The sequence below is a fragment of the Hyla sarda genome, chromosome 1, assembly GCF_029499605.1.
Source record: "Hyla sarda isolate aHylSar1 chromosome 1, aHylSar1.hap1, whole genome shotgun sequence".
NCBI lineage: Eukaryota > Metazoa > Chordata > Amphibia > Anura > Hylidae > Hyla > Hyla sarda.
In genome coordinates, this window is record NC_079189.1 from 177,588,265 (window position 1) to 177,615,627 (window position 27,363).

The 27,363-nt window shown below is 45.5% G+C and overlaps 1 protein-coding gene and 2 non-coding genes across 4 annotated transcripts in view; 1 reads left to right on the forward strand and 2 right to left on the reverse strand.

Moving 5' to 3' along the window:
* Positions 1-12,540: 12,540 nt before the first annotated feature.
* On the reverse strand, positions 12,541-12,612 carry TRNAA-UGC (transfer RNA alanine (anticodon UGC)). The gene has a single exon. It is a non-coding gene; the product is annotated as a tRNA-Ala (tRNA).
* A 724-nt stretch (positions 12,613-13,336) lies between these two features.
* Positions 13,337-13,408, reverse strand: TRNAA-UGC (transfer RNA alanine (anticodon UGC)). Its single transcript has one exon. It is a non-coding gene; the product is annotated as a tRNA-Ala (tRNA).
* A 56-nt stretch (positions 13,409-13,464) lies between these two features.
* The window catches only part of SEC24B (SEC24 homolog B, COPII coat complex component), an 88,842-nt gene continuing 74,943 nt past the window's right edge, over positions 13,465-27,363 (forward strand). Inside the window, exons 1-2 of one of the 2 annotated variants that reach the window (XM_056564501.1) lie at positions 13,465-13,788; positions 22,503-23,192. In XM_056564501.1, coding sequence (XP_056420476.1) covers positions 13,752-13,788; positions 22,503-23,192 — 727 coding nt within the window. In that variant the 5' untranslated portion in view covers positions 13,465-13,751. The remainder of the gene's footprint in view (positions 13,789-22,502; positions 23,193-27,363) is intronic. The other variant, XM_056564510.1, reaches the window with a different exon arrangement.

The window sequence follows — 27,363 nt, forward strand, 5'->3', positions numbered from 1 at the left end:
ACTGCGCCACCATGTGTATAAATGAGAGATTGCATTTGCCCATAATAATAAAATTTAGGGGGGGAATTATCAGTGCTTACATAAAAAGGTAAGCATTTTTTTAATAAAACACAGGAAAAGTTGGAAATTTTTTTGCTAAATTATGTTTGTGCAACTAAAATTTGGATTTTTGTACACCAGAAGACTGGCATGCAAGCCTTAAAGGACAAGTCTCATGATCAAAAACGTATCCCCTGTTTCCACTTTGGGCAGGGGCTGTGAGGCGCTCCTGTGCTAGAGCACCGGGGCTCCATCCCCAGCGCTCGGATCCCCCCACGATCCAAAACTTATCCCCTATCCTTCAGATAGGGGATAATTTTTTGATCATGAGACTTATCCTTTAAAATTCAGCCTTTATATCTTAACCAGGCACCTCGTGCAAATGCCCCCCCCCATGTCGGTGATCGCCGCAAATCACCGGTGAATTCACACCGATTTGCACCGATTCAAGGTCATACGGGTCTATGATGGTCTATGGTGACCCGGAAAATAAGGGGGATCAGGGTTGTCCTAGACAATCACGATCCCCCTGAAGGGATAGGAGTGAGGTGGCAGGGGTGCCACCCCTCCTATCCCTGCTATTGGTCATCCAGAAGCGACGACCAATAGCAGATCGGGGGCGGGGGGGGGGTTAACTTTCAATTTCCCCATTTTGCCCACCAACAATAGGCGGGGCAGAACAGGGCAGTGATCGGCGGTGGTGATCGGCGGCAGAAGAGGACAGCGATGCGGCTCACTGGATCCTACGGAAGCCGGTGAGTTGCCTAGCAACATCTGGAGGGCTACAGTTTGGAGATCACTGTGCAGTGGTCTCTAAACTGTGGTCCTCTAGATCTTGCAAAACTACAACTCCTAGCATGCCCACACAGCAGTTTGCTGTCTGGGCATGCTCAGATTTGTAGTTTTGCAACATCTGGAGGGCAACAGTTTGGAGATCACTGTGCAGTGGTCTCTAAACTGTAGCCCTCCAGATGCTGCAAAACTGCAAATCCCAGCATGCCCAAACAGCAAACAGCTGTGTCGGCATGCTGGGAGTTGTAGTTGCGTACCTCCAGCTGTTGCATAACTACATCTCCCAGCATGCCCTTCGGTGATCAGTACATGCTGGGAGTTGTAGTTTTGCAACAGCTGGAGGCACACTGATTGGAAAATACTGAGTTAGGTAACAGAACCTAGGTTTTCCAACCAATGTGCCTCCAGCTGTTGCAAAAGTACAACTCCCAGCATGCACGATCTGTCAGTACATGCTGGGAGTTGTAGTTTTGAAACAGCTGGAGGTTTGCCTACAGTTTGGAGATCACTGTGCAGTGGTACAGCATGCACGGTCTGTCAGTACATGCTGGGAGTTGTAGTTTTGAAACAGGGTACATTCACACTGGTAGGTTTACAGAAAGTTCCCTGCTTCAAGTATGAGCCGTGGCAAATTTTTCACCGCAGAGCAAACTCCTAGCGGGAAACTCACTGCAAACCTCCGCCCGTGTGAATGTACCCTAAAAACACTACACTACACTGCACTAACACATAATAAAGGGTAAAACACTACATATACACCCCTTACTGTCCCCCCCCCAATAAAAATGAAAAACGTATTGTACGGCACTGTTTCCAAAACGGAGCCTCCAGCTGTTGCAAAACAACAACACCCAGCATTTCCGGACAGCCACTGTCTGTCCAGGCATGCTGGGAGTTTGGCAACAGCTGGAGGCACTCTGCTTGGGAATCACTGGCATAGAATACCCCTATGTCCACCCATATGCAATCCCTAATTTAGTCCTCAAATGCGCATGGCGCTCTCTCACTTCGGAGTCCTGTCGTATTTCAAGGAAACAGTTTAGGGCCACATATGGGGTATTTCCGCACTCGGGAGAAATTGCACTACAAATTTTTGGGGGCTTTTTCTCCTTTTACCCCTTATGAAAAGGAAAAGTTGGGGTCTACACCAGCCTGTTAGTGTAAAAAAAAAAAAATGTTTACACTAACATGCTGGTGTGGCCTAATACTTTTTATTTTCACAAGCGGTAAAAGGAAAAAAAAATGTGTAACGCAATTTCAGTACAGAATAGAGTACAGAAATACCCCATATGTGGGTGTAAAATGCTCTGCGGGTGCACAACAAGGCTCAGGAGTGAGAGTGCACTATGTACATTTGAGGCCTAAATTGGTGATTTGCACAGGGGTGGCTGATTTTACAGTGGTTCTGACGTAAATTCAAAAAAATAAATACCCACATCTGACCCCATTTTGGAAACTACACCCCTCACGGAACGTAACAAGGGTACAGTGAGCCTTAACATCCCACAGGTGTTTGACAAATTTTTGTTAAAGTTGGATGGGAAAATGAAAAAAAAAATTTTCACTAAAAGGCTGGTGTTACCCTAAAGTTTTCATTTTCACAAGGGAAAATAGAAAAAAAGAGCCCCAAAATTTGTTACCCCATTTCCTCTGAGTAAGAACATACCCCATATGTGGATGTAAAGTGCTATGCTGGCGCACTACTATGCTCAGAAGAGAAGGAGCGCCATTGGGATTTTGAAGAGAAAATTTGTCCGGAATTGAAGGCCACATGTGTTTACAAAGCCCCCATAGTGCCAGAGTGTGACCCCATTTTGGAAACTTCACCCCTCATGTAATGTAAGAAGGGGTGCAGTGAGCATTTACGTCCGACAGGTGTCTGACAGATTTCTTGGAACAGTGCTCCGTGAAAATGAAAAATTTTATTTTTCATTTGCTCAGTCCACTGTTCCAAAGATCTGTCAAACGCCAGTGGGGTATAAATGCTCACTGCACCCCCTATTAAATTCTGTGAGGGGTGTAGTTTCCAAAATGGGTTCACATGTGGGGGGGGGTCCACTGTTCTGGCACCACGGGGGGCTTTGTAAATGCACATTGCCCCTGATTTCCATTCCAAACAAATTCTCTTTCCAAAAGCTCAATGGCGCTCCTCCTCTTCTGAGCATTGTAGTGCGCCAGCAGAGCACTTGACGTCCACACATGGGGTATTTCAATACTCAAAAGAAATAGGGGTTACAAATTTTGGGGGTCTTTTTTCTCCTATTATCCTTTGTAAAAATGTAAACTTTGGGGAAAAACCAACATTTTAGTGAAAAAAAAATTTTTTTTTCATTTACACATCCAACTTTAACCAAAAGTCATCAGACACCTGTGAGGTGTAAAGGCTCCCTATAACCCTTGTTACGTTCCTTGAAGGGTGTAGTTTCCAAAATAGTATGCTATGTGTTTTTTTTTTTTTGTTTTTTTTGCTGTTCTGGCACCATAGGGGCTTCCTAAATGCGACATGCCCCCCAAAATCCATTTCAGCAAAATTTGCTTTCCAAAAGCCAAATGTGACTCCTTTTATTCTGAGAATTGTAGTTCACCCACAGAGCATTTTACGTCCTAACATGGGGTATTTCTATACTCCGAAGGAATAGGGTTATAAATTTTGGGGGGCATTTTCTCCCATTACCCTTTGTAAAAACAACATCCCTTGTTACGTTCCTTGAGGGGTGTAGTTTCCATAATAGTATGCCATGTGGGTTTTTTGCCGTTCTGGCACCATAGGGGCTTCCTAAATGTGACATGCCGCCCAAAAACCATTTCAGAAAAACTCAAACTCTCCAAAATTCCATTGTCGCTCCTTCCCTTCTGAGCCCTCATCTGCGCCCGCCGATCACTTGACATACACATATGAGGAGTTTCCTTACTCGAGAGAAATTGGGTTACAAATTTTGAGAGGATTTGTTTCCCTTTTACCCCTTGTAAAAATTCAAAAACTGGGTCTACAAGAACATGCGAGTGTAAAAAATGAAGATTTTGAATTTTTTCCGTCACTTTGCTGCTATTCCTGTGAAACACCTAAAGGGTTAACACACTTACTGAATGTCATTTTGTACACTTTGAGGGGTGCAGTTTATACATATAATGGGGTCTTTTATGGCGTATTTCTAATATGAAGGCCCTTCAGATCCACTGCAAACCTGAACTGGTCCATGAAAAATTCTGATTTTGAAAATTTTGTGAAAAATTGGATTATTGCTGCTGAACTTTGAAGCCCTCTGATGTCTTCCAAAAGTAAAAACATGGCAACTTTATGATGCAAACATAAAGTAGACATATTGTATATGTGAATCAAAATATAATTTATTTGGAATGTCTATTTTCCTTACAAGCAGAGAGCTTCAAATTTTGAAAAATGCTACATTTTTTATTTTTTCATCAAATTTTGGAATTTTTCACCAAGAAATGATGCAAGTATTGACACAATTTTACGACTAACATTAAGTAGAATATGTCACGAAAAAACATTCTCGGAATCAGAATGAAAGGTAAAAGCATCCCAGATTTATTAATGCTTAAAGCGACAGTGGTCAGATGTGCAAAAAACACTCTAGTCCTACAGTGAAACTTGCCCTGGTCCTTACGGGGTTATGGATGCAGCGATTTTTCATTTCACGTTTAATTTTTTCCTCCTCGCCTTCTTCTTATAGCCATAACTTTTTCATTTTTCCCCCTATCACAAATTTTACCATAAAATCTATGGCAAAAAAAAATAAAAAATTATTTGGGGGATAAAATTGGGGAAAAAATACGATAGCCAATCTTCATAGGTTTTTCATTTGTTTTACTACTTATTTAAACATAAAGTTAAACATAAAGTTTTTATTGATACCTTTTTTGTTTTGATGGACTTTCTGAATACATTTAATCAACTTTTAGATTTTGATATTTTTTTACATTTACACCATTCATTGTGCAGTTTCAATTGCGTTATATCTTAAGGGAAATCTGTCACCAGTGTCACCTGTACTAACCTGTCGGCAGGTGACACTGATGACAACGGTACTCACCTTGTCCCGTTCCGTGGCGGGGATCTCCGGTAATCTCCTCCATTAGCTCCGCTACGGGCACCTGGTTTGGGGCATGGGCAGGGCCGGACTGGGTGTGAAAACCAGCCCTGGAAAAAATTACATGCCAGCCCCATAGTGTTGCGTCATTATATTGCTGAAATGGTTTTTGGGGGCATGTTGCATTTAGGAAGCCCCTATGGTGCCAGAACAGCACAAAATACCCACATGGCATACTATTTTGGAAACTACACCCCTCAAGGCACGTAAAAAGGGGTACTGTGAGCCTTAACATCCCACAGGTGATTGACGAACTTTCGTTAAAGTGGGACGTGAAAATGAAAAATTTTATTTTTAACACTGAAATGCTGGTGTTACCCAAAACTTTTCATTTTCACAAGGAGTAATAGGAGAAAATGCCCCACAAAATTTGTAACCCCATTTCTCTCGAGTAAGGAAATACCTCATGTGTATGTAAAGTGCTCTGTGGGTGCACTAGAGGGCTCAGAAGGGAAGGAGCAACATTGGGCTTTTGGATTTTGCTGGTATGGTTTTTGGGGGCATGTCGCATTTAGGAAGCCATGATGCCAGAACAGTAAAAAAAAAAACACATGGCATACTATTTTGGAAACTACACCCCTCACAGAACTTAATAAGGGGTGTAGTGAGCATTTATACCCCACTGGCATTTGACAGATATTTGGAACAGCGGGCTGTGCAAATGAAAAATTGAATTTTTCATTTTTACGGACGACTGTTCAAAAAATCTTTCAGACACCTGCGGAGCATAAATGCTCACTGTACCCCTTGTTACATTCCGTGAGGGGTGTAGTTTCCAAAATGGGGTCACATGTGGAGGGGGTCCACTGTTCTGGCACCATGGGGGCTTTTGTAAACACACATAGCCTTCAATTGCAGCCTAATTCTCTCAAAAAGCCCAATGGCGCTCCTTCTCTTCTGAGCTTTGTAGTTCACCTGCAGAGCACTTTACTTCCACATATGGGGTATTTATTTACTCAAAAGAAATGGTGTTACAAATTTTGGGGGGCTTTTTTCCTATTTCCCCTAGTGAAAATGAAAAATTTGGGGTAACGCCAGCATTTCAGGGAAAAAAACGAATTTGTAATTTTCATGTCCAACTTTAACGAAAATTTGTCAAAGACCTGAAGGGTGTTAAGGCTCACTATACACCTTGTTATGTTCCATTAGGGGTGTAGTTTCCAAAATGTGGGTGTTTTTTTTTTTTTGCGTTCATGTCGGAACCGCTGTAACCGATCAGCCACCCCTGTGCAAATCACCAATTTAGGCCTCAAATGTACATAATGCTCTCTCACTTCTGAGCCATGTAGTTCGTCCGCAGAGCATTTTACGTACACATATGGGGTATTTCCGTACTCAGAAGAAATTGTGTTACAAATTTTGGGGGTCATTTTCTCCTTTTACCTCTTGTGAAAATGAAAAGTATGGGGCAACACCAGCATGTTAGTGTAAAAAATGTTACATTTTTTTACACTAACATGCTGGTGTAGCCCCCAACTTTACCTTTTCATTAGTAGTAAAAGGAGAAAAATTGCCCCAAAATTTGTAGTGCAATTTCTACCGAGTACGGAAATACCCCATATGTGGCCCTAAAGTGTTGCCTTTAAATCCAACAGGGCTTCGAAGTGAGAGAGCGCCATGCGCATTTGAGGCCTAAATAAGGAATTTGCAATAGGGGCGGACCCGGTTACCTACAGTAAAACCCTACAGCAGTGTTTCCCAAACAGGGTGCCTCCAGGGTGTCTGCCAGGACAGTCTATGGCTGTCCGGCAATACTGTGAGTTGTGGTTTTGCAACTGCTGGAGGCTCGCTTTAGGAAACACTGCCGTATGAGACGTTTTTCATTTTTATTGGGGGGGGGGGGGGGGACGGACGACGTGTAAGGGGGTGTATATGTAGTGTTTTACTTTTTATTATTTGTTAGTGTAGTGATTTTAGGGTACATTCACACAGGCGGGGGTTCACAGTAAGTTTTCCGCTGGGAGGATGAGCTGCGGCAGAAAATTTGTCGCAGCTCAAACTTGTAGAAGGAAACCCACTGTAAACCCGTCCGTGTGAATGTACCCTGTACATTCACATGGGGGGGGGGGGGCGCCCCAAACCTTCAGCTGTGGCAAAATGACAACTCCCAGAATGCACTGACAGACTGTACATGCTGGGAGTTGCAGTTTTACAATAGCTCTAGGCACACTGGTGGGGAACCACTGAGTTAGAAAACAGACTCTAGCTCAGTGATTCCAACCAATGTGCCTCCAGCTGTTGCAAAACTAGAACTCCCTGCATGTACGGTCTGTCAGTGCATTCTGGGAGTTGTAGTTTTGCAACAGCTGGAGGCACACAGGTTGAAATCACTGAGTTAGGAAACAGACTCTAGCTCAGTGTTTCCCAACCAGTGTGCCTACAGCTGTTGCAAAACTACAATTCCCAGCATGGCCAGACAGTCAAGGATGCTGGGCGTGTAGTTCTGCAATATCTGGCCCTTCATATGTTGCAGAACTAAAACTCCCAGCATGCCTGGACAATCTGGGCATGCTAGGAGTTGTAGTTTTGCAACAACTGGGGAAGACAAGCTAAGTAGTGGTCTCCAAACTGTAGCCCTCCAGATGTTGCAAAACTACAACTCCAAGCATGCCCAGACTGTCCAGGCATGCTGGGAGTTGTAGTTCTGCAACATATGAAGGGCCAGATATTGCAGAACTACACGCCCAGCATCCCTGACTGTCTGGCCATGCTGGGAATTTTAGTTTTGCAACATCTGGAGGGCTACAGTTTAGAGACCACCGTATAGTGGTCTCCAAACTGTGCCACTTCAGATGTTGCAAAACTACAACTCCCAGCATGCCAAGACAGTCAGTGCATGCTGAAAGTTGCAGTTTTGCAACATCTGGAGGACCACAGTTTAGGGACCACTACACAGTGGTCTCCAAACTGTGACCCTCCAGATGTTGCAAAACTACAACTCCCAGCATTCCCAGACAGCCTTTGGCTGTCTGGGCATGCTGGGATTTGTAGTTTTGCAGCTTTTAGAAGGCCGCAGTGAAGATCACTTACCGCGATCTTCACTGCAGCCTTCTCCGCCGCACTTTCCGGCCGCCGCTCCTCCTGCTGCCGCCGCCGGTCCGGGTGAGTCGGGCCATGTTCCCACCTCGCCGCCCGTGTTCCCCCCGCTCTGCCCCGACTTCGATCGGTGGCCAGAGCGGGGTAAATGAACTCTAACCCCCAGCCCCCCTCCTGCCATTGGTGGTCAGCCTGACCGACCAATGGCAGGGGTTAGGAGGGGGTGGCAACACTGCCACCTCGCTCCTATCCTTTAGGATGGTCGGAGCTGTCTCTGACAGCTCCGATCGTTCTTATTTCCCGGGCGATCGGGTCACCAGTAACCCGATTAGCCCGGATCGCGGGCAAATCGCTGGTTTGAATTGACCAACGATTTGCCGCGATCGCTGACATGGGGAGAGTCAGGACCCCCCTAGGCATTGCCACGGGATGCCTGCTGATAGATATCAGCAGTCATCCCGGTCCGATCACCGCCCGGCAGATCAGTGCAGAAGAACCAGGGAGAGTGGCGGTGGCAGGTGAGGGGACCTCCGGCCGCCATCTAAGCTGATCTGATCCCCACAGCCGTGCCACGGACGATCAGATCAGCTAATACAATAGCCGCACTGCCTCAGAGCCCGTGATCAGTATTGATTACGGCATCTGAGGTGTTTATGGTGGACATTAGTACGATGCACGATCGCTGATGTCCGCCATTACTGGCAGGTCCAGCATCCGGGACCTGCCGTGCATGACACGAGCACCGCTCCAGTGCCCGCGGTCATGTACAGGACGTAAATGTATGTCCTGGTGCGCTAAGTACCAGTGAATCAGGACGTCCATTTATGTCCATTGTCGTTAAGGAGTTAAATAATTTAAAGTGACTATCCAGCTATTTCAAACTACAACTCCGATCACGCTCATGTCATGAAGGGTGGTGTAGTACTACAATGACTGCCAGGGCTGCCATCAGAAATTTCGGGGGGCCCCTCACACAGCTCAAGGATTGCCCCCCCCCCCCTCCCAGGGCCTGCCTGCCATTTTTATTTTATTTTCTAGACATATACATTTCAAATTAGATTAGAGCAGAGTGCGGTGCTGTATAACACTGTGCTATTAAAGGAGTTGCGGGTAAAAAATAACTTATCCTCTATCCAAGGATAGGAGATACGTTATAGATCGCACGGGGTCAGAGCATTGGGCCCCTTGCTATCTCGGCTGGAAGGGGGGGCGTGCGGTACCCGCATGAAGCACCGGCCGACACGCCCCTCCATAGAGATACATGGAGGGGGTGTGCCAGCCGCGGCTTCCTGCGGGGTACAAACGTCAGCTTCCAGCAAACTGCCGGGGCCCCATGCAGGAGATCGCAGAGGGTCCAAGCGCAGTGCTTGGACCCCCCTGCGATCTATAACTTATCCCCTATCCTTGGATAGGGGGATAAGTAATTTTTTTATCAGAAAACTCCTTTAATAGCACAGTGTTATACAGCACCACACTGGCATTTAAGAATAAGCAGCCCATTTTTTGGGTGGGGGTCCGACTGCTGAGACCCCCACCAATCACCTCAGTTAAAGTGGTTCTCCAGCTGTTAGAAAGCTAAAACTCCCATCATGTCTGGAGAGCCTCAGGCAATGGGAGTTGTAGTTTTGTAACAGCTGGAGAGACACAGATTGGACACAGTTTTACCCATCATCACTGCAGAACTTACAAGTGACTATAGCTCTGATGGGACAGTCAGGAGAATGCACAATGATATCAGTGACCTGAGTGACGTCTTCTGACTTGAGTGATATCTTGAGTGTTATCTTTTCTTCTTCATCTGGTCCAGAGACCAGGTCTTCCTTCAGCTCCATCTTCTCTGCAGAGTCTGACATCCAGACATCATTGGCTCCTCACTGTCACCAGATCCTTATCCTCTGCATGAAGACAGTAATCATTATAACCTTGCCAGAAAGTGTACCCTAAATATAATCCTGCCCCACACTGTACCCTGAATATAATACTGTTATACACTGTACCCACTAAATATAATCCTGCCACACACTGTATCCACTGAATATAATACTGCCACACACTGTATCCACTGAATATAATACTGCCACACACTGTATCCTGAATATAATCCTGCCACACACTGTATCCTGAATATAATACTGCCACACACTGTATCCTGAATATAATACTGCCCCACACTGTACCCTGAATATAATACTGCTACACACTGTACCCACTAAATATAATCCTGCCACACACTGTAACCTGAATATAATACTGCTATACACAATACCCTGAATATAATACTGCCACACACTGTATCCACTGAATATAATACTGCCACACGCTGTATCCACTGAATATAATACTGCCACACACTGTATCAACTGAATATAATACTGCCACACACTGTACCCTGAATATAATACTGCTATACACTGTACCCACTAAATATAATACTGCCATACACTGTACCCTGAATATAATACTGCCACACACTGTACCCTGAATATAATACTGCCACATACTGTACTCTGAATATAATAATACCACACACTGTAGCCACTGAATATAATACACTGTACCCTGAATATAATTCTGCTATACACTGTACCCACTAAATATAATACTGCCACACACTGTAACCTGAATATAATACTGCTATACACTATACCCACTAAATATAATACTGCTATACACTGTACCCACTAAATATAATCCTGCCCCACACTGTATTCACCGAATATAATACTGCCATACACTGTACCCTGAAAATAAAACTGCCATACATGCATACACATCATATATACCTTTACACCCCCTTTTATCCTGTGTCCTCATCACCCCCGCCAAACCTCTCCTCATCATTTCTATAACCCCCCGCACCTCTCCTCATCACCCCATAACACCCCCTACACCTCTCATCACCCGCATAACCCCCCTGCACCTCTCATCACCCCCATAACACCCCCTGCACCTCTCATCAACCCCATAACACCCCCTGTACCTCTCATCACCCCCATAACACCCCCTGTACCTCTCATCACCCCCATAACACCCCCTGTACCTATCATCACCCCCATAACACCCCCTGCACCTCTCATCACCCCCATAACACCCCCTGCACCTCTCATCACCCCCATAACACCCCCTGCACCTCTCATCACCTCCATAACCCCCCTGCACCTCTCATCCCCCCCCCCTGTACCTCTCATCACCCCCATAACACCCCCTGTACCTCTCATCATCCCCCCTGTACCTCTCATCACCCCCATAACACCCCCCGCATCTCTCATCCCCCTGCACCTCTCATCACCCCCATAACACCCCCCTGCACCTCTCATCAACCCCATAACACCCCCCTGAATCTCTCATCACCCCCCTGCACCTCTCATCATCCCCTTAACACCCCCCGCACCTCTCATCACCCCCCTGCACCTCTCATCACCCCCATAACACCCCCTGCCCCTCTCATCACCCCCCTGCACCTCTCATCACCCCCATAACACCCCCTGCACCTCTCATCACCCCCACAACACCCCCCGCACCTCTCATCACCCCCCCTGCACCTCTCATCACCCCCCCTGCACCTCTCATCACCCCCATAACACCCCAAGAACCTCTCCCCCAGCACCTCTCATAACCATTGCAAACCCCCCTGCCCCCGCAAGTTCACCTACCCTGCTGGCTGCCGGGGATCGGTGCAGCGGAGGCTGCTGCTGCTCCTGTGCACGGGGAGGATCTTCTGGACTGGAGATCACACAGGGATCGGTCAGGTGACTGGAGTAGACGTGTGTGCCTTCGCGGGACACGTCGACTACCATCAGCCCCTGGCCTGTCCGGTGTCTTGACAATTCTGTGTCCTGACACCGGCCCTGCCGTGACTCTTAAGGGGCCCGTGCCCCTAGAAAGAGTGGGCCATGGTCCCCCCCCCAGACTATGAGGCCCGGTCATAGTCTGTCGGGCCCCCAGCGGTCAGTGAGTGACAGTCGCAGTCACTCATTGACAAGCCGGGGAAAAAAAATCCAGGGCTGGCCGTACCTCCTGAAGCTCCGGGGCCTATACAGGTGTATGGGTTGTACCCCCCTGATGGCGGCCCTGATGACTGCAGAGTCACAGGTTGGGAAACACAAAGGACTGTTCTCCTGAGAATGCTCGCCATCCAAGGTCCAGCGCTGATCCTCTGTTCTGGCCTCTCCTAGTCAGGGCTGGACAGGGCAGAAGGATGCAGGCCGCTCTTATCGCTCCGCCTGTATTATAGAAGAAGCGTTAGGAAAGAAACAGAATGCTATAATGCAATATGGCTATTTATTTGTATCGATTTGTTAAAGACACCAATACAAATGAATGCGGGGAGAGCGGATGCCTCCACAGGGAACCAGCTGGCGGACTGAATGATTGGTGACCACGGTCTGGATCTGAACCGCGCTCTGCCAATTGAGTACTGTTGTTTTCGTGGATAACTAAGCATATTTACTTAAACCCATGGTAAGACACTAATTATGAAATAATATTTTGCTTTACAGTGACTTTTTCAGCTTACACAAATAAAATACAAGGATGTAGTCAAAATTATAAAATAACAAATTGGAGATGCCGGGGATTGAACCCGGGGCCTCATACATGCAAAGCATGCGCTCTACCACTGAGCTACATCCCCTTTCACATAATTGAACATTTCCACATTCCTTCTATGGTGAAGCATCTGATTCTTTATTTTCTAAGTTTAGTGGCAACTTTGTAGAAAACCATTGTGTAAACTGCTGTCACAGCAGCTTTGTAAACCTGAGAGTCTCATACAGGCGCTCTGTAGTAGAGAAGCACTAGATGCCAGTCACATAACTGCTTCCATTTTATGTGCTAGCAGCTGGAATGTGATAGAATGCTAAGGGCAGTTATAGAATGTGATAGAACGTCCCCCTGTGGACCATAATACTCCTGCTGTAAGGAGGATGCTGTAAGAAGCCACGTGCCTGACAAGATAAGGACAACTTCATTCTGTTGTCTTCAATAAGAATAGACATGTGTACTGTGACCCACCAGAGCAGGCGCTGTGCCCTGACCACGTGATACCTGGAGTCTCTGCAGGGACAGAAACTTACTGTGTTGGCACCTAGAAGGCACAGAATTTCCATCGACTATAACCTTAGCTGGGGGTCCTGCTCTTGAACACCCATCCACAGAGTCCCACCCTCTTCTGTCTTACTAGTACACACTGTGTAGTTTTACATTTGATTTGATGTTTTATACTCTTGAAAGGGATAAGACATATAAAGCAATATATATAAGTAGCTACAAGTAAATTTTAGCAAAAAGAATCCATTCATAAACTGTGGAAACAATATCTAAAACTACTTGCCTTCCATATGTCCAAACAAAATATGTGGAGATGCCGGGGATTGAACCCGGGGCCTCATACATGCAAAGCATGCGCTCTACCACTGAGCTACATCCCCTACACGCAATTTCCGCTCTCCTGCACTCCATGTATGGTAATACTAGCAGCAGTCTGACTGTTACGTGGCTCTTTTCCTGCCTTGCCATAGATTACAGCCACACGTCACCATAACACTACAAAGTGAGCCTCCAGCCGCTGGAGGGCGCACATGTGCCTACTTCGACACACACAAGGTAGCTCTTGTGGAAGGCATCGGCTGCCTTTTGATCACATGACGTCCCTGATCAATGCGAAGTGGCTGCTGGCTCCTCCTACAAGCCGGCGGTTACGGTGGTGACGGAAGGGTCCTGCTGCCCGCGGCCACTTTTAGTGACGCAACGTCAGCGTGAACAGCAGAAGACATGTCCGCTCCGGGGCCTCCAGCCACCCAGCACAATGGTGAGAAGGGGAGAGGAGAGGGGTGTAGTGAGGCGGTGCGGGCTCGCTATATCTGCTGGGGACGGCGGCGCCTTCTGCTGACATCAGAGATCGGGGCTGATCCCTGTACTACCAGGCCGCTGCCAGCCACCCTGCATTGTCAGCCGGGTCTGTACTCCCCTCCTGGTCATTCTGAGCTCATACTTGTCCTCACACACGTACGTAGTATATTGTGTAAGGACTGTGACGTCAGAGCTGTGACCATTGTGATGTATATTGTGTGAAGACTGTGACGTCAGAGCTGTGACCATTGTGATGTCACTGAGGCGTCTGGCTGTGCCCTGACCACCCGTGTGCGCCCCTGGTTACAGCTAATGTAATGATTGTCAGCCATTGGTCCATCCCTGCTGACATATACAGGACCCCAGTCTGACCCAGAGGAGGAGGCGGCCATTCCTTTCTTGTGTCTGACAGCGGCTTATTCCCCTGGTACTGGTCAGGAGATGGCTCTCTTGTAAGGCTCTGTTCACACAAGGGGTTATCCAGCGTTTAAAGTGTATCCCCTATACACAGGATAGGGGATAAGTATCAGGTCTCTAGAGATACCAAGTACAGTGCTAGTGTATCTCCGGCGTTGACCAACAGCCCCCATCTGGAGATATCAGGGGTCCGACCACTGGGGTCAGACACTTATGGCCTGTCTGCAGAGCTGTAGATCCCTTTTTAAGAGCTGAGTACCCATTGAAAGGGATATTACCATTTGGGCACTTATGGTAATAAATGTGGGCCCCACCTTTTGGATTCTGCACTTATCCTGAGATCAAGGGGCCCCTGGCCTGATTGTGGCTGCTGGTGGGGGTCAGGAAGCTGGAGACAGCTCCCTAGGGCAGTGTTTCCCAACCAGGGTGCCTCCAGCTGTTGCAAAAGTGCAACTCCCAGCAGAGCTGGGCGGATGCCCAAAAGTGTGTAGCAGTATTTTTCTAAGTTATGGCAGTTCCACGGTATTTTCCACCCTCCACCCCCAAAATCATGTGACCCGTGGGCGCTGCTTCTCTCCTCCCCCCCCCCCCCCCACCCCCACCCCCCCCCGGGTTCGGGGGAACGTTGGAAGGTGAGTTTAAAGGGGTATTCCAGGAAAAAACTTTTTTTATATATCAACTGGCTCCAGAAAGTTAAACAGATTTGTAAATTACTTCTATTATAAAATCTTAATCCTTTCAGTACTTATGAGCTTCTGAAGTTAAGGTTGTTCTTTTCTGTCTAAGTCCTCTCTGATGACACGTGTCTCGGGAAACGCCCAGTTTAGAAGCAAATCCCCATAGCAAACCTCTTCTAAACTGTGCGGTTCCCAAGACACGTGTCATCAGAGAGGACTTAGACAGAAAAGAACAACCTTAACTTCAGAAGCTCATAAGTACTAAAAGGATTAAGATTTTTTAATAGAAGTAATTTATAAATCTGTTTTACTTTCTGGAGCCAGTTGATATACATAAAAATGTTTTTTCCTGGAATATCCCTTTAAGTTCATTTTGTTTGTTTTGCAGCCCGGGCACAGGACAGTACAGTACAGCGCATCGGCTAATAATTATTTGTGGGGGGGGGGGAATTGGGCAGCAGAGCTCGTGGGTGACATATGATTAGTTGCCCGATGTAGGGACAGCCACTGCGGCTGATTCAATCATGGGAGGGGCCCAACCGGTATTGCGGGATGGGAAAAATTAATATCGTGCAGGAAAAAAAATTTGGTATGAACTGGTATACCGCCCAGCTCTCCCAGCATGCCCTGACAGCCGAATGCTGGGAGTTGTAGTTTTGCAGCAGCTGGAGGCACCCTAGTTGGGAAACACTGCCCTACAGACTATTGGGGTTCACACCTTTCTCTAGAACAGTGGTCTCCAAACTGGCCCTCCAGAGGTTGCAAAACTGCAACTCCCAGCATGCCCGGACAGCCGTTGGCTGTCCGGGCATGCTGGGAGTTGTAGTTTTGCAACTTCTGGAGGGCCACAGTTTGGAGACCACTGCTCTAGAACAAAGGCCTGCTTGCCACTGCCAGAGGGTAGTTGTGTAAGTTATGAGATCAGCGTTACACAACTCCCATCAATGTCTATATGAGGTACCCAGACTAGTCAGCTGTTTTTGACTTTGCAACCAGGATAGAAAGGTCGGGAGTGAAGGTCCACATCTGATTGGGATTGGAGCCACATCTGTCAGACATTTGTGACACTGCGGGGCAGGGTTTCCCAACCAGGGTGCCTCCAGCTGTTGCATAACAGCATTTCCTAACATGCCACCTTTGGTGACTTGTAGTTTTGCAACAGCTGGAGCCATACTCACATCTTTATACCTGAAGACAGATGGGGGACTGTACCCTCCCCTACAAAGCCAGAAGGAACATGGGATATAAAGGAAGGGCTTTTACTTCTAAAAAATGTTTATTTTTTTTAAATAGCAGTGGCATTTTTTAACATTTTTTTTTTATGCAAATGCACATTAAATATGCAGTCAAGATGGGCATGAAAAATGGTGCAATATATATATAATTTATTTATTAATATAATCCCCTAAGGCTTTGCTTTAATAGTAGCACACACCACAATTTAGTGAGTTTAGTTATTATTATTATTATTATTATTATTATTATTATTATTATTTTTTTATGCCCACGTTTCAAATCTGTTGGAGTGAAATGTCACTTATTCCAAGTGTGTTCCTTAGGAGTGCAAGGCACAGATCATTCCCATTGAAGTAAAAATGTAATAGGCCAAGGCTACTCTTGGAGTTTCTGGCACCTATAGCAGTGTTCTCTTTAAAAGGGAACTCTGCCCCTAGACATCTTATTCCCTATCCAAAGGAAAGGGGATAAGGTGTCTGATCACAGGGGTGTCGCCGCTGGGGACCCTCCGCAATCTCCATGCAGCACTCTGCATTCTAAATAGTATGTTTAGGACGCTGGGTTCCCACGGTGGGGGTCGTGATGTCACACCAAGCCCCTGCCATTCATGTTATGACATCACGTGATGATGTGGCGAGAAGTCATGCCCCCCATCGCAGGAACCCAGCTTTCTAAACATACTGTTTAGAATGCTGGGTGCTGCATGAAGATCGCAGGGGTCCTCTTTGGATAGGGGATAAGCTGTCTAGGGGTGGAGTACCCCTTTAAGGGGATGCGTGGACATACTTCTAGAAATATCCTAGTTTGTTTCTATGTGAGTATTTTCCTGTAGTGTAGCTGGTTACAAGAATAGTCAGACTGTACAAGTGATTGTCAGCTGCCTTATGGGAGTTACAGAAATACAACCGCCAGCATTCCTGGCTGACAAATATATATATATATATATATATATATATATATATATATATATATATATATATATATATATATATATATATATTATAATACTGATTGTAGGGATGACACTACCACTGCATGGATCTTGGCTTTTTTAATAATTTTTTTTCTAGACCTAATTTTTCAATGGAAATTTTTAACTTGTATGATTAAAGAATCGCATGACTTGTGATGACAAAACAGCAGGGAATAAAACAAACAAACAAAAACTCTATTTGTGTTTAATAAAAAATCTGCCTAAGGCTGGGTTCACACCACGTTTTGTTAAATATGATTCCCGTATACGGCTGGGAGGAGGGGGCGGGGCTTAATCGCGGTGCCCGCACTCAGCCGTATTCGGGAACCGTATTTAATTCATGTCTATGAGCCGACCAAAGTGAACCACAGCCTCCGGTCGGCTTCGTTTTCGACCGTATGCGGTTTCCCGACCGCAGGCAAAAACGTGGTCAACCGCGGTTTTGCCTACGGTCGGGAAACCGCATACGGTCGAAGCCGACCGGAGGCTGCGGTTCACATTGGTCGGCTCATAGACATGAATTAAATACGGTTCCCAAATACGGCTGAGTGTGGGCGCCGCGATTAAGCCCCGCCCCCTCCTCCCAGCCATATACGGGAACCGTATTTAACAAAACGTGGTGTGAACCCAGCCTAAGGCTGGGTTCACACCATGTTTTTGCAGTACAGTTCCTGTAACGGTGATAAAAAAAAATAAAAAGATTCCTAAAAACCTGACTAAACTGTATCATAATGTGTGTACAAATTTTAACCCGTATATGGTTGAAAACAGTATATGGTTTGAAAAATGATTTTTTTTAAAATTTTTAAGGGAAAAAAAAAGTTTTTGGTACGGGAAAAAAAAATGACAAAACCTTAAAAGGCGCAAAACGGATGCAAACGGATGCATATGGTTTTAAATGGAGAGTCAATGCATACGGTTTTCAATATGGTTCCATACGGTTTTCAAATTGAAAATGTATACAGGAACTCTTTTGCAAAAACGTGGTGTGAACCCAGCCTAAGTGAGGAGGAAAATAAGGGCAATTTTTTGTGGCTCTTTTTCAGGTTAGGGGAAAAAAAAAAAAAAGAAGAAATAAAAGCGCTTGCTGCATTTAAACAGTATGGCGCACATACCTGGTGGTCGGGTGATTGTCCGGCTAGTACTAGGCCTTGGTGCAGGCTGTTACTCCGCAGTTAATACAGCCTGCCTATGGTGCTGATCTCATGCATAAGCATTACATTGATCTATATAAGCAATCCAATAATTGCTTATGACAGGCTTCTAAGAAGCCAATAAAGTGATAAAAAAAAAAAAAGTTTTAAATATAAAATTTTAAACTAACAAAAAAATTTCTGCCTCCTAACTTTTTTTTGTTTACTGGACCCTAGATTCCCAACAAATGTCTCAAGCCCTGCTGTAGAATACACAAGGCAGCACTTTGGCTTTTTATTCCAGGACATCTTATTGTTTGGGTGGGTTTATTGGGGGTCTTTGTGTGTGGATATTGGTGCTGTGTGACAGATGGGGCTTTTGTATTGCTCCGTGTCAATGTATCGTAAGGGTACGTTCCCACATGGCGTATTTTGCTGCGTATTTGCTGCGTATTTGGTGCTGCATATTTTCCTAGCCATTGACTTCAACAGAGAAAATAAAATACGCAGCAGCAAATACGCTGTGTGGGAATGTACCCTAATACACTATTATCCTTTTTGTTCCGTTTAGTCCATTCACACACACGGTTTTAGTTAAGCATTAATGCTCTTTCATAATAGGGACACTTCTTTTAGGGTTGAGCGGTATACCGGTTCATACCGGATAGCAAAATTTTTGTGCTGCACGATATAAATTTTAACCCATACCGCAATGCTGGTTTGGCCCCTCCCCCTCGGGAATGAATGAATTATCAGCCCAGCGCTAATCATAGAACTGATCATATGTGGCCCGCGAGCGCTATTCTGCCCCTCCAATTATCAGCCCAGCCGTTGGCTGTCCGGGCATGCTGGGAGTTGTAGTTTTGCAACATCTGGAGGTCTGCAGGTTGAAGACCACGGCTCTATACTGTGCGGTATCCCTATGCCCGGGCTGCAAGAAAGAAACAAAATAAACTTGAACTCACCTCCCGTTGGTCCGGTACCTGCCTCACCTGCTTCTTGGGGACGGGAACGTCGGACAGCCCGCAGCCTATCACCGGCCGCAGCGATGTTCCGCCTCTGCCAGTGATAGGCTGAGCTCACTTTCATGTAAGAAGCCGGCTCCTTACATGACAGTGGGCTCAGCCTATCACCGGCCGAGGCGGAACATCGCTGTGGCCGGTGATAGGCTGACGGCTGTCCGACTTTCCCGTCCCCAGCGTAAGGCCGACCTCGGAACATGCGTTAGTTTACCTTTTGCATCCCGGGCATAGGGATACCGCACAGTATAGAGTGTCAGCGTCGGCAACAAACAGGACAAGGAGCGCAGCGCTTGCCGGGGACATGTGAGTATTTACCCCGATGGGGGCAGCCCTGAGCTGAAAATTAATTTGGGGGGGGGGGGGGGGAGGAGAGGAAATACTGTTATATACCGTGGAACCGCCAAAAATACAAAAATACCGAGATACACACATTTGGTCATACCGCCCAGCTGTAACTTCTTTTAATGTTTAACCTGTTGCCCTAGTTTTTATGTAACTCCTTTGGACCATGCCCCCAGGTTAGTGTTACAATGTAGAGCTCCAGGTTTTTTTTTGCTGCACAGGCATCTCGTGGCTAGATGAACTACATGTTATAGGGGGTGTCTATAATGTAGACCACCCTGGGCTCCTGTTCCCTTTGAATACTTGGCTGAATGCTCTAAATATTTCTTCTTCCAGTTGATTCAGATGCAGAAAGTGAATGTCATAGAGATGTTCTTAACAGGAGATCTACTTGATCCCGAAGTCCCCTGGGCAGAACCTACTCTACACCCTTTCTGCCAGTCACAATGCCAGTTGCTTCTCAGTGGCACCCCAAAGGCAGTGCCAATGAACTGTGACATCACTGTGAGAGGTCCAGGACAGTGACCTCCCAGATTAGCTTTATTCAAGTACAGTAAAAGGGATAGTACAGACTAGGGCTGCACGATATATCGCAAAAGCAATCAAATCGCGACTTTTGCTTTTTGCGATACGGCCTCCCGGGAAAACATGCCATTTTCTGCTCGGGCTGGCTCCCGTGGCGGGGGGCTGGCCAGATGAGGTAAAAACTAATTTAAATACTAAAAGTCAGTGTTTCCCAACCAGGGGGCCTCCAGTTGTTGCAAAACTACAACTCTTAGCATGCCCGGACCGGCAAAGGCTGTCCGGGCATGCTGGGAGTAGTAGTTTCACAACAGCTGGAGGCACCCTGCTAGAAAAACACTGAGCTAAGGGTGTCCTCTCTTAGTACAGTAGGACCTTTCTCTTTTCAACCAATCACTGGCCGCAGTGGTGTCACGTGTCAAGCCAGTGATTGGCTGATGGGGAAAGGTCTTGTACTGCAGCAAATACACTAGGGGGGAGATTTATCAAAACCTGTGCAGAGTAAAAGTTGCCCATAGCAACCAATCAGATCGCTTCTTTCATTTTCAAAAGGTCCTGTGGAAAATGAAAGAAGCGATCTGATTGGTTGCTATGGGCAACTAGGCAACTTTTCCTTTGTACAGGTTTTCATAAATCTCCCCCTAGGTTTCCCGGGTTCCGCGGAAGATTTGAAATCCGCCTGGGAAACCCAGCGTATTGTTGCAGTACAAGAATGTGACAGAAGGGGGAGGGGAATGTGACAGAAGGGGGAGGGGAATGTGACAGAAGGGGGAGGGGAATGTGACAGAAGGGGGAGGGGAATGTGACAGAAGGGGGAGGGGAATGTGACAGAAGGGGGAGGGGAATGTGACAGAAGGGGGAGGGGAATGTGACAGAAGGGGGAGGGGAATGTGACAGAAGGGGGAGGGGAATGTGACAGAAGGGGGAGGGGAATGTGACAGAAGGGGGAGGGGAATGTGACAGAAGGGGGAGGGGAATGTGACAGAAGGGGGAGGGGATGTGACAGAAGGGGGAGGGGGATGTGACAGAAGGGGGAGGGGGATGTGACAGAAGGGGAGGGGGATGTGACAGAAGGGGGAGGGGGATGTGACAGAAGGGGGGAGGTTGTGATGGGAGGAGAATGTGACAAGGGGGAGATGTGAAATAGGTGGTGGGCATAAAATGGGTGGATAGATGTGAAATGGGGGGGGGATTTCACCATTCTTTTTTTTTTTCTTTTTTCAATTATATCGCAATTGCAATATTTAGGCACAAAATCGCAATCGCACATTTCCCCCCATATCATGCAGCCCTAGTACAGTCTAAGCAAATAAAAATAAATTCTATACTTAATGAAGTTATTGAATTTTCCTATATACTTTGTCAATTCTTCACAATTTTTAAGTGCAAAAAAAAGAATAATTTAAAATCACTGCTCGTAGACATTCCGTAGGGTGCGCCATTGTTTACCTCTAGTGGGTTACCGTCTGCAATATCATTTCAATATCAAATGACCCAAACAGACATTTATCCCCCCAGTGTACATTTTGAAAGATATAACATGTTTCAGTATACGGTCTCAATTTGTAACTCCACGTAATACCGTAAACAGTCATCACTTGCTGTAACTGCTCCAAAATGAAATGGATTTTTGGGGCAGGATATTAACCCATTAACATTACTATTAGAATTAGAATTTTGTTTACTGTCATAGGGCAAAAACCCTTAGAGACCTAATGGCTTGCCCCAATGTACCCAGTTATTCTACCATGCACTGAACTGAACGGCTTGGACTGCATATCTACATCCCTACGGTATAACAATCCTTCTATTAAAGGGCTAGGCACACGTCTAGAAGGGCGTACAAAACCACAAAAACCTTACACCTCATTGATAAACTGATCGTTTAGAATTATCCTACAGGTTTGTGTTTGTGGCTTCTTCAGGTCTCGTGGTTTAAAGGGCTATTCCAGAGAAATATTTTTATTTAATAATAGTAATAATAATAAAGCACGAGGACCCCATAGAGAACGAATAGAGAGCATAGTGCACAGGATTGCTCCACGTTCTTGGCATCATTGAGGTTTCAGTGGTCAAACACTCAATGGGTGAGATTTATCAAAACTTGTCCCGAGGAAAAGTTTCTGAATTTCCCATAGCGACCAAATTGTCTTTTTGAAAAGGCCTCTGAAAAATGAAAAAAGGGGAAATCTGGTTGCCATGGGCAACTCAACAACTTTCCCCTGGACACGTTTTGATAAATCTCCCCCAGTATGTTTTTGGAGACCACAGATTCTCTTTAAATAAGATGGGTGATGGCTGGATGTTCTTTAGATTGTCTTTGTGTAATAATTTTGTTTTATTTATTTTAGGTCCATCACAACCTCAGCCTCCTCATGGATACAAGCTTTATCCATCTGCTACCAGTGCTCCTCCAGCACTCTTTTCCCAAGTGCCCAGTAAAGTGACTCCTTCATACACCAACAACCAGTATGGGATTGATTATCATTCAATAAACCATGCTGCAGCAGCACCACCATCAACAAACCCCAATGTCCCACCTCTCCCCACCAATCACGTGCATACAAATCAAGGTTCCGCCCCCTTCTATCATGGACTTTCTCAAAGTGATCGTGCTCCAGTATCACAAGGTGTCGCACCTCCTGTTGCTTCTGTGCAACCATATCCGGCATTTACTGGTGAACAAAATTATTCTTATTATGCCACCTCATCCTTTCCTTCTCAGGGATTATCCACCCATTCCAATTACTCTTCTGCACCTGTGACATCTACTCATTTATATCAAGGAGCGCCATACTCCTCCATGCCCACAAACAGTCAGTATGGACAAGTGATACCTACCCATGGCCTTCAGACTGGCACTCAGGCGACTAACAATGCACAGAGACTGCCACCAGCCCCCCGTCCTCCCTTACTTCAACAAGATTTACGCAGCCTAAGTGCATCTTCTGTTCCAGTGGCTACTCAGCACAGAGCTCATGATGGCCTTGTGCAGAACCAAGCTGTACCCCTGGTTACTAACCATCAGCAACCCAGTGCAGGTAAGTACGACACATTGATACTGGCTTTGAAAATTTAAATGATCATTGTAATTTCATACAACTTCCCTCCATGTGATTCCTAACATTGCAAATCACATTATTTAGCAAAATGTACTACGTACCACACTACTGTACCGCATGAAACATCTGTTGTTCTGCTAGCTGTGTCCTAGACTGTGTACCTAATAATTGCCAGAATTTGTATTGTGGTGGTGAATTCTGCAAGTTATTTCTACTTTGTTGGAGACATGCTTTTTTTTTTGTGGACCTACTTATCTTTCATTCTTGCTGAGCACCATGATACGGACTTGGAGTCTTTGTGTTTGCATATGGGACTTGTAGTGCAGACAGTACCAGTTATTTATGTGCTGCTTTGAAACTTTGTATGTGCACAGTGTTGCCTCTGGTATGTAAATTCCCCTTCCTTTATTCTGCAGGCTTGTCTTCAACAGCAGTACAGTGCTTAGGGTAGCCCCTTCCTTGTCGTGCTGCTGTTTTCCCTTTTTCTGCTCATATAGCACCTTGCTGACCCATTGCATCAGTAAGATCATCTCCCTCTATATTCCATCTATAGTAGTGTACTGTGTAAATTATCATCTGAGTACAGTGGCATCCTTTTCAGTGTACTTACACCGGCACTATGTCATTGCATAGCAGCAAGGCGTATGTGCTGTGCTATGATTGGAAAGGCGACTTAGATAGAAAGTAACTGTGTGTGTTACTGGAAAGAGTGCTCAGCTCTGGTGCCACACCACTAAGAGCTAGAAAAAGCTGTGGCTCTCGGGCTCGCTAACGGTGAGCACTAAAATCACCTTGTCACCACTCTGAAGAGTTATTCTACAAAAACAACTCCAGCTCATTGTATTCTGTATTGTGCTTTTAGATAACTGAAATACAGCTATGTGCATAGGAGTGGAATATTTAGTGCAAAGTATTGGGTTGTATGTTGACTTTCTAAGAAAACCTTTAGGGAAGGTTTACTAAGACATGTCTGTGCTTTGATGTGATGGAATCCTAAACCATTCTTCAAGAAAAATGTGTGTCTCCCATATGGAGCCCATTCTGGACATCTTATGCATACAGTCGTATTGCTGCTGAGTGCTACCGCTGAGTTATGCATAGCCTAATAGATAAACATCCATGAAGCTGTATTATTGAGGGTTTTTTCTGTCTCATCCAGTGGCGTACTCAATTGGATACTGTATTGTTAATCTTTTTTCCTAAGTGATTTTAGTGTCTTTAGTAGATAACAATTCTGTAATGCACCCCCATAAGTGTAAGAACTCTGTGCATACAGTTCTGCCCTGTGCAGAGACTTGGGCGAATTGAAGTTTGACAAAAAATTGCTTGTCTTAGAAACAGAGGCTCTGGGCATCATTTTATGAACAGTGCAACATTTTTTTTTTTTTTTTTTTTTTTTTTTTTTTTTTTTTTTTTTTTTAATATACCAAGTGGGTTAAATGTGGGTGTACCATTTTCTGATCCGTTACTCTGTCCCAGAGTTATGGGTAGAAATCCTAATATGTAAATCAGTTTCTTGGTGAACTGTTCTGCACGCTTATTCATTAAAGGACCAAGTATCATTAAAAAAAAATTTATATTCCCTATCCGAAGCATAGGGGATAACTTTTAGATTGCTGGGGGTCCGAGCGCAGGGGCCCCCCGCAGTCTCCTGTTTAGAGTCCTGGCTATCCTTCACAGTAGGCGTCAAAACCCCGCCCTAAGCTGGGGCCGCCACACTCCCTCCATATAGCTCTATGGGATAGCTGTTCAGCAATCTCCGCCTCTCCCATAGAACTATATAGAGGGGGTGTGGCAGCTTCTGTGAAGGAGAGCCGAGGCTCTGAACAGAAGATCGCGGGGGGCCCCAGCGCTCGGACCCCCCTGCAATCTAAAACTTAGTCCCTATGCTTCGGATAGGGGATACGTTTTTTTTCATGATACTTGTTCTTTTAATATTCATAATCCCTTTCTTCAGCATGGTGTCGATACGTGCCGTGTCCTTCAGTAAGCAGCGCATGCCCACTCAGGGTATAGACCATACTTGATGAGTAGGACATATAATGTATCAGCTATGTCTTGAAGAAAGGGATATTAATCGGCCCGCTTAAAGCGGTGTTCACATGTTCCATTTGCATTGCCTTTACTGTCATGGTGCTGTGTAATCATGGTAAAAAAGCGTGTGAACAGAGCCTTCAAGGGCCTGCAATCAGCCAACACTCTCAGCCACACATTGTCAGCAGCAAATCAACCATTTACACAGGGTAATGATGAAATGAAAGGGTAGAACGTTCAATCCTTTTTAAGTCTCATTGATTTTCAGTCATTATTGTGGAGCTGTTGGCCTGTGTAAAAAGGTTTTAAAGGAAATAACCAGCCAAAAGTGGTAAAAACTAAGCTTAAGAGATATGCTTGCCATGACTCCATCCTAAGTGATCGCCCCCATAAACAGCCTTTGAAAATCCAGGAGAGAGCTACAAAAAAAAAATACAATCAGCCCCTGTGTTATCTGTGGGAGGTGCTGCCTTCAGAGAGCTGAGCAGGTCACATGGTTAGAGAAGCAGTGAATATAGATGAGGGAGGTGTGTGAGCCAATCGGGGACAATCATACGTGGCACACTGATGCACTCTCTAAGCTTAGAAGAAGAGTGTGACGTTACAAAGTGACCTGAGGTGCCCAGCAAGTTGGTACCCGTCAGTCATCATGTGTGGTAAGAACTACTGGACTTCCTGCCTGGAGGAAAAGCTGAGCGAAACCGGGTATGTGCTCAGCAAAGATTACACTTTTATATTACAAAGTTATATAACTTTCCCATGTGCAGCTATATAAAAGTTAATTTGGCTGAAATTCTCCTTTAAGAACTTTAACTGCCAGAAGAGAAAGGAGAATGGTCTTGCTCAGAGCCCACTCCAACAGCACCAAGGGGAACACATGGTATCATAAGATAATAAGGGTATTGTTATTGTACAAAATGTCATTCAGGACTCTTGGTATGAAAATTCTTTGTCGTACAGTAACTGGAGGATCATTTCAGTCTGTGCAAAACCTCTAACAGAAACTCATGGTTTAATTTCATTGTACAACTGTTAGAGGGTGTGTGCAGGTGTCTTAAGTAGGTTATATTCCCAAAGGAAATGACTGAGAGCAAGAGGTCATGCAGTGATGCAACCTCAGCTGCCAGCTCTTCTATAAAGCACGTTTAGTCATAAGTAATGATCTCTTATCTGACTTACACCTCCCACAGTATATTGAGTGGATACATCATTGAAATCCTAAATGAATACTCTGTATTCCTGCAAAACTTGCTATTGGGCCACACACATAAGTGCTGCATCACTAATTAGTACAAATTCCATTTGGGTGAAATGGGCTTTTGTTCCATGACTTCTTCTTTAATATAGTGAGTGAGTTCTTTATAGGTACCTCTTGGCCATTCAGCTGATCCCCATAAACACAGAGTTGTACATGTATTCTAGACAATACTTAGGTTACTAAGTCTAAATACTTTCATATAATTGAGACCCCAGCCACAGAAACTTTTGTGCTGCCAATGTAAATTTAGCTTGGAGGAATGTGCCTACACTTGTCATCTCATGCCTTTTAGCCTATCCCAAGGTACAGAGGTATTGATTTTTTTTTTTTCTAGTTTCACATGACAGGTAATAGCACATATCACAGTAGATTGTTTAAAGGGGTACTCCACTGCTCCAGCGTTGGGAACATTTTGTTCCGAACGCTTGGAGCGGAGGTTGTGATGTCACGGCCACGCCCCTCGTGACATCACGTCAAGCCCCCTCAATGCAAGTCTGTGGGACGGGGCGTGGCTGATGCCACGCCCCCTCCCATAGACTTGCGTTGAGGGTGAATGGCATGATGTCACAAGGGGCGTGGCAGTGACATCATGCCCGCAGCCCTCTCAAAGCATTCCAAGTGAACGCCTGGTGCTGCACAGAGATTGCTGGGGTCCACCTGAGGGACCCCCGCAATCAGACATCCCCTATCCTTTGGATAGGGTATAAGACGTCTAAGGGTGGAGCACCCCTTTAATGTTAATTTCCTTGAGGGAAAATTGGAACCCACTGCATAATGTTTCTGAAAGCCATTTTGTTGCACCCACCAGCAGAGCAAAATTATGAAATCTTATAATCGATAAACTTTTATAATTCATGA